The following is a 7,885-nucleotide window of genomic DNA, read 5'->3' as shown; positions in this document are numbered from 1 at the left end:
ACCCCCACTTGTGGCTGAGCTGCTGCAACAGACTGCAGCGGTGTTCCCCTGGGGTCTGGCACTTGGGGAGTGTGGGGGCAGTGGGAACCCAGGGGGTGACGTAGGGCTGCAGGAAGGATGCAGCAGTGAGAACCCAGTGTGGGTTACAGCAGTTGGGAGCGAGAGGGGAGCCGGAGGACGGGGGCGGGGGGGGCACAGACACCCTCGTGGCCCCCCTTTAGTCACTGCGGTTTACAGGAGCTGGGCTTGGCCACTGCTGGACAAGGAGCCAGGTGGGATGGGCAGAAGGATGAAACCCCCCGCTGTAGGTTGTTGGGATGAAGGGAGGGCTGTGCCTGCAGCTCTGCCTGCAGCTGGTCCACACTGCTGCTCTGCAGCCACCATGGGCTGACCTTGGCCATGGGGAGGTGGTGGCCAGTGGCTGGTGTGAGCCCAAACCCCCCACCCCTGAGCCCAGGCTGGAGGAGCAGAGCATCAGAGCTGAAGGCATCAGAGACAACAATGTGGCTTCACCCCCTTCTCTGTGCCTTCCTCTGCCACCAGTGGGACATCAGGTGTCCCCTAGACCTGCCACCCCCCCCGCCTTCCCACTCCCCCCCCCCCCCACACACACACAAACTCAGGCCCGTGCTGAGGAGGAACATCTAGAAGCTTTATTTCAACCCTTTACAATAGTCAGAATCACAACATCAAGTCAGGAAATGTTGCTAAAAGGAGACGACAGTCTTACAGCCCCTCGCAGGAGGGTGAGACAGAGAGGCAGAAGCAAACCAGTACAAATTCTCCCCCCCAGGGCAGGAAGGGCTCTGCCCCACACCCTCCGCTGCTGTCTCAGACCTCACACCCATGCACGGTCCCCCAGTTCCCAGCCCTCCCCTCGGCACCGCGGCACAGGTACAGCCCCGCAGCGGCTGCTCCCCCCTTGGGCAGCCCCCGCCACCGCGGAGGAGACTCTACCGCTGCAGAGCAATCCTATGACACAAAAATAATAATAATACTACTAATACATCACATTAGAGACCACTTTAAACACTGCTTCCCTGTCCCGCCCCACCCCCAACACCAGCCCGGTGGGGTGAGCAGTATCATCCCCACCATACAGATGGGGAAACTGAGGCAGGGAGGTGACATGACTTCCCGAGACCACTGAGGGAGCCAAGAGCCAGGATCAGCCCTGCCAGGTCCTGCGCCCTCGGCTCCCGCCACGGTGTGCTCTCTGTCCCGCCCCACCACGCAGACTTTTCCCCCACTGCCGTTACTCGTTGTACCTATGTTATGGGGTAATGGAAGCTGCAGGCAATGCTCAGCGCGGGGGTGGGACGATCACAGCGGGTGCAAGACAGGAGTCTCGTGTCTGATCTTACTCTAGACACCAGCTGGTGGCCAGCGAGACTCGCGAGAGAGAGATTTGAAAGGCAAACGCTTACGCTAGCTGGAACTCAGGTGGGGAGGAGGAAGGAGAGACGGAGCACGCTTTCCGCTGCTGCCTCCCGTAGCAGTTTTCCACCCCACCCACAGGCTGTCCCGGGCCAGGAGGGTTTTCGGGTGACATTTCTCCCAAGCCTGGAGGCTGCTGGTCTCCCGACAGCTGTGGCCGCTCAGCCTTTTGCCGGGACAGCACTGCTCAGCGTGAGCAGCTCAGGAGGGACTCAGCCAGTCCCTTCTGCCACACGCTGGGAGGACACAGGAGCCCCCGTCACCCCGAGGATGTCACCGACACAGAGCTCCTGCTGCATTCCCAGAAAACTAGTAATTCTGCCTAAGCGACACAAACACACTAGGGGTCCCAGAGCCCCACTCACACACCGACACTACGCAGGGGACAACAGCGAGGGTCAGCGTAGAAAACTACATTCAGTTTGCGGTCAGGACTCCGACCCAACAGGAGGCTCCTGGCCTCCCGTTCCTGTGGCCTCAAGCCCACACGCTTGGTTACTCGAATGTACTTTAACAGTATAAAAAGCCCCAAAGTAACTGTATATGCCACTGATACGCAGGGAGACGCCAGCAGACAGGACAGCGGCTGAGCAGACCAGGCTGTGGGGAAGCCACCTGCCCGCACAGGCACCACCAGCCAGGGAGGGACCGCGCTAACACCTCCAGCCAATGCCCACCCTGACCATGAGCAAAAGCCTTTGCTGAGCATCTCGCCCGAGGCAGGACCAGGCTCCAGCACGCCCCGAGCTCCAGCACTGCCCATGCTGCTGCTGCGCCCCATCCAGCGGCACTGAACCCACCAGCACCCAACTTCTCCCGGCTCACCAAAGCCACCAGCTCAGCTGCCCCAGCCCTCCCCTCTCCCCACACTGCCTCCCCCGAGAGCAGAGTCACCCCACGCGCAGCCAAAGAGAAAGCCAGGACCCACACATGGCATCCCAGGACAGCATCACGTACATTCAAGTTGCATCTAATTCAGACCACAACTCTTTTTTTTTTTTCTTTTTTCCATTTCCAAAGAGAATTTGCTCCCTCCAGCCCCAGACGACGCTGATGGCCCACCTGGCTCCTTCCCCGCTCTGCCCGGCCAGCAGCTTCTCCACGGTCCTCATTTAAGGTCTTAGCACTAACCAGCTCACTCCCACCTCTCCCGCTGGGCAACTAAAGTCGTTTTCACCACACACAGATCTCTTCCCAGGCTAGCAATATGTACAGCCGTTTCCTTAAAATAAAATAATAATAATAAAAAAATCCATATTAAAACTGAAGCTGTCCTAGAAAAACCACACCAAACTAGTGTCTCTGGATTTAGTTTGTCGGCTAAACACAGGCACAACAAGTGTTAGAGAAGTGGCACAGAAGCACAGGCCGGTCGGTCAGTGTTCAGCTGAGCCCCGGGGGTTGGGGAAGGTTTGTGCATGTTCAGACGGGCCTGATGCCACCGCAACCGTACGCAGACGTGAAAGCCTTATCCAAGACTGCCGCGCAGTCAATACACCAGAGCAAAAGCAATGCAGGGGGAGAAGGTGGCCTTACCGTCCCTTTGCAGGGAGTTTGCTTGCTTTATTATTATTTATTTTTTTTTGCAATCTCAGAAGATAAAGTGCAATGTTGCCACTTGCCCTCCTGCGGCACCTGAACCGAGACCAGCACCCGGCTGCCTCCCTCCGCCGGGGCATCTCCCCCACCCCGGGGGCAGCAGGAGGAACACCACAAGCTCAGCTTCCACCTCCTCTTTGGTTCACCGCGACCATCACCGAACTTTCCTGCTCCTCTGCCCGGCCAGCGAGGCTGGAGGTCGGCTTCAGCCCGCTGCCGGCCAGCATTTGCCGGTGGCAGGCGGAGCAGCCGGGCTCCACGCACAGCCCGCGGGCACAGGACCCTCTCGCCAGCGCCTGCCCACAGCAGATGGACATTATTGCTTGGGGAAGCGCAGCCTCTGCCTTCTCCTGCCCGGGGGATGAGCCTGCTCCCCGCTCCGTCCCTCGCCTCCAAACTTCCCCTCCATTCAAGTGTTGGAAAAAGAGAAAAAACAACAACCCCAAACGCCAAGATCGACAAGATCAAGCTGGTGTTTAGAATTTAGCAGTAAGAGAAAGAAGGAAGCATCAGCGAAGGGGCAGTGATATATACCGGAGGGCGGCATGCGGGTGAACGGGTGGTCAGAGGCGGCACCGTCATGGGATCAGCTGGAGGGTTTCAAAGCGTCACGACACAGCTCTGCTCGCCAGAAATGAGGTTTCCAACCCCAGGCCGGAGCTGGAGGCAGCAATGCCGGCTGCCTGCCCCATGCGGGGCGGGAGGGCGGCTGCAGCCCCTTCCCCAGCTCCGGCCCCCCTCTCCACAGAGCCGGCCGGGCGCCAGGAGCGCGAGGGGGCCCAGGGTGTTAGTGGTGGCTAGTCCAGGGCTGGCCGTGGCAAGCGCCGAGGCCACACGGCACACACAACAGGGACAGGGAGCCACCAGCTCGGGCACTTGCCCTGGTGCGGGGTTAGAGGGATGTGGGATGGAGGGAGGGAAAGGTGAGGAGGGAGGAGGAGGAGGTGGAGGAGGAAGGGAAGCACTGGGAGTTCTCGAGGGTATATATAACCGCCCCTTTCAGGTGCAAATCTGCATTGCTTATTTAAATTTGTATTCAGAGGAAAAAGCACTTATGAAACTAGCAGACGACTTTGATGCAAACTAGTACATTTTAATGCCATTTTATTAGAAATCATGCAAACTTTAATATAAAAAATACAAGTGCAATAAGAATCTTTGTGTGTAAATACAGATTCCGGGTTATCGTGTCATTGTCGGCTTCCCAAAGAAATATTCCCACAAGCACGAGAAGCGGCAGGCTTCCCTCTGTCCCCTCCTTGAGCAGCCCCCCTTAGCACACGCCTGGTTCGTTTCACTTTGATCCCAGCATTTTGTTATTCCGCCTTTTTTTTTTTTTGTCTTTTTTTTTTTCTTTGCTTTAAATTAGTTTGACAACCAAGAACACTTTTTTTTTTTTTTTTTTAAATTTATTTACATTTCTTTAGTGTCATTTGCAACATGAAACGAGGAGCTCACACCTCGAAGAGGAGGTAAATCTCCATCCTAGTCAGAGCTGCGGCTCCCTGGCACCAACCCCTGCTCCCCTGCCCCCGCGGGGGCTCTGCCTCCCCCCAAGCCCTCCCCACACCTTCTGCTCCCTCTGCCTCGACGCCTTTCCCGCCTTCCCCGCCGCACTCGCTCAGCCTGACCGTACGGTCACCCCATACATCAGCGAAACCACCACACCCGCACGCCACAGACCTGCTTTCGCCTCGCAACTGGGAGCCCGCGGGAACCTGCGGGAACCTGCGGGAACCTGCAACTCCAGCGCCAAAGGAGCCTCCTGCCCTTCCTCCAGACCTCACGCCCCGGCTGGGAAAAGAGAAATCCCAGGGTTTTGGCTGTGCAAGTTAATAAATAAACCGTCTTTGCCTTGCTAATGCGCAGAAGGTCCTAGGCATCCTCCAGCGCTGGCGGGTTGGCCTTACAGGAGGTTTTTTTTTTTTGTTGGTTTTTTTTTTTTTTTTTTTTTTTTACAAGCATCGATTCAACACGTCTCGTCGCAGTCAACACAGGCTTCATCTGATCTGTTACAGCAAGTTTTCCTTTAACACATCCTTGTGCCTTTCATTTCAGACATGGCTTAATCCCATGAATTTGCTCCATCGTTTTAAAATATTAAAAAAAACAAAACAAAACAAAAAAAAAAAAACAAAAACCAAACCAACAAAACAACGACAAAGAAGTTACAATTGCTGGATATGTCAATAAGAAGCCAGCACTGCAGCAGCGGTTAATGTCTCTACTCTCCTACGGTTAGGAAAAGAAGGAAAGAGAAAAGGAAACTTAGCATGGGTTCGTAGCACGATAAATCATCAACACAGCGTCACAAAGAATAAAAGGTTTAAAGTCAACAGTTAAAACAGCCTAACGTGTGTGTATCATATATATCATCATCAAACGGGATCAGCAGAAACTGAAGCGGCAAGGAGGGAAAGGTCGGGTTTGGTTTTTTTTTTTTTAAAAAGAAAAAGAAAGAAAGAAAGGAAGAAAGATCACAGCTTATCCCTATTAACTCTGGCCTGGCTTCAGCCACCGGCAGCGCAGGCGCGCTCCTCCCCTGCCACCCGCCGCCCAGGCTGGGCACGCACCTCCCCGCTGCTGGGGACAGCGGGACGCAGCCTGGAAGTCACTAGACGCCCGTCCGCGCCACACGACACTGCCGCCCGCTCTAGTGTCCCCCCAAAAGCGGAAGGGCCGAGGCGCGGCGAGGGATGGAAGCCCTTTCCAACCCAGAAGGGAGCAGCAGAGCCCGGCGCACCGGGGCGGGGGCGAGCCTCCAGGCTGCTCCGAGGAGCCAGCGCGGCCGAAAGGGACGCGAGCCCTGCTAAACGCTGTCCCCTTCCCATCTAAAGCCAGACGCCGGGTTAAGAGAGCCAAGCTGCGTTCCGCGGGGGGAGCGGGTGGGAGACGGGGCCGGGAGGGGTCACAAGCCTTGCGGAGAAAGCGCTGCGAGGGGAGCTGGCTGTTGCAGCGGTGACAAGGAGGCGACTGAGCCCAGGCTCTCGCTGACGGATGTGCTACGCCAGGGGGAAGTGCTGCTGGAAAGGTTGGGGGTTTTGGAGACGACGATTTCCGCTCCGTGGTCTGTCCGAGCCTTGGCCTTCTCACGGAACGTCAGCTTGTGAGATTCAATCTGCAGCGACACAAGGGCAGGTGAGAAGGGGAAGGGCGGGAGGAGGAAAGAGGAGGAGAGAGGGGACAGGAGGGGAATGGAAGACGATACCATAATGTCATCATTAGATGCCTGGAAAATAAAAGGCAATTTTCTGAATTAAAAAAAAGGCCAAAAAAAAAAAAACCAAAACACCCAAAACCAAACCCACCCCAAAACCAAACCCCAACCCTACAGACATCGATAGAGACAGTTCAACGGTCAGGTTCCAGCGGTGTGCCCGGTGCCCGGGGGCGGCTTCTCTGCGCTGCTGCAGTGCTCTCCCCACCCCACCCGGCGGAGTGCGTAGCGAGAAGGCACAGACAGGCACTTACTTGTTTCTTGTATCTGAGTCTCGAAGCTCTGAATTTCCCTTTGGTCACCACCGCTCAGGGCAGTGGGCACTGCCGGCCCTACGCCATTCTCCCGCATCTCACTGCCTGCCTGGGCCGCTGTCACCTCTCCGTTCTGAGGGGCTGGCGGGAGCTGCCCTGGCTCCGCGCTGCCCTCAGCCTACAATGAGACAACGGGGTGGGGAGGACGACAGGGACGAGTCAATAGAAGATGGGGAGTGCGGGATAGGGGGTGAAGTGCGGGTTCCCGGAGCCCCCTCCGCCCTCCCCAGCTGCCGGGACGCACGCGGGGACGAGGGGGTGTTTGGAAGGGGGAAGCGGTCCCTCCACTCGGTGGGAAGGCACCGGCCTGACCGGCTTTCCAGCCTCTCACAGCGTTTTCGGTCCCCGCAGACCCATCGGCCCCACGCCGCTCCCTGCCAGCGCGTCCCAGTGCAGGCACCGTGTCCCTGCCCGCGGGGTCCGCAGCTCAGCACCCTCTCCCCGAACACACGCCTCTAACACCCTGGGGAGGGCCGAGGCAAAGGCAGACCAAGACACGTCGGCAGGATGAAAGCAGAGCGCTACGGGGTCCAAAGCAAGGAGGTGGTTTGGTCCATCGCAGTGACGCAGACTGCATTATCTGGGGAGGTGTTTATCTATACCAGAGCCAAACAATACACAGGAAATCCACCCCAAAACAGGAAGGCCAAGTTTGGCACAAAGGTCCTCATCCTCACTTGATGCTGATGCTGGACTATGAACTGGGAGTGCGGTCTTTAGAGAAGGCTTCGTCCTGGTCTGTTCTCCTGCCATAGCTGGTGACCCGACCTGGAGTCACCAACTCCTCCGAGCCTCGGGCAAGAGCTACGTCTTACTGCCATTAGAGAAGAGACTAAGATGCTGGCGGGCACGGGCTGAGAGTAATGCAGAGCCGCTCGGAAAGACATTCAGACACCCCCAACCAACACCAGGGCACAGCAAGCGGAGAAGATGTCACGCTGGACCATCCCAGCTCCAGGGAGGAGCAACCCATCCAGCCGGGACATCCCCTTGCTGCCACGTTCAGTAGGTGGCACATCCAGTCCGAAGCAGCTCTGCTCTTACCCCATGCCTTTGCCCCACAAAGTCTTATTCTCGGGGAATAAGGCTGCAGCGCTCTTCTCAAGACTAAGTCTGGGCCTGTCCCTGCCGCGCCGGTGGGAAGGCGAGACAGCCAGGGACTGCCTCTGGACCTGCTCCCTCAACAAGCAGCAAAACCACCCGGTCTTCCTTCTGGGGTCCCAGTTCCCACCCATGAACTGCCACCAACACCGAGATGTAGGTGCTTCTGCAGGAACCGCAGGGATTTGGATGATGCCCACAGCTCCACGAGAGCCAC

The 7,885-nt window shown here is 57.2% G+C and overlaps 1 protein-coding gene across 5 annotated transcripts in view; it reads right to left on the bottom strand.

Moving 5' to 3' along the window:
- Nucleotides 1–631: 631 nt before the first annotated feature.
- Nucleotides 632–7,885, bottom strand: part of MAP4 (microtubule associated protein 4) — a 179,542-nt gene continuing 172,288 nt past the window's right edge. For 4 of the 5 annotated variants that reach the window (XM_082499280.1, XM_082499283.1, XM_082499284.1 and 1 more), the window contains 3 exons: nucleotides 6,508–6,685; nucleotides 6,245–6,265; nucleotides 632–6,154 (listed from right to left, as the gene is read on the bottom strand). In XM_082499280.1, coding sequence (XP_082355406.1) covers nucleotides 6,258–6,265; nucleotides 6,508–6,685 — 186 coding nt within the window. In that variant the 3' untranslated portion in view covers nucleotides 632–6,154; nucleotides 6,245–6,257. The remainder of the gene's footprint in view (nucleotides 6,155–6,244; nucleotides 6,266–6,507; nucleotides 6,686–7,885) is intronic. The other variant, XM_082499281.1, reaches the window with a different exon arrangement.

This window comes from Vanellus vanellus (assembly GCF_965231255.1).
Source record: "Vanellus vanellus genome assembly, chromosome: 2".
Lineage (NCBI taxonomy): Eukaryota > Metazoa > Chordata > Aves > Charadriiformes > Charadriidae > Vanellus > Vanellus vanellus.
Note: the sequence above shows the minus strand (reverse complement) of the source record. Positions and strands in the feature narration are given on the sequence as shown.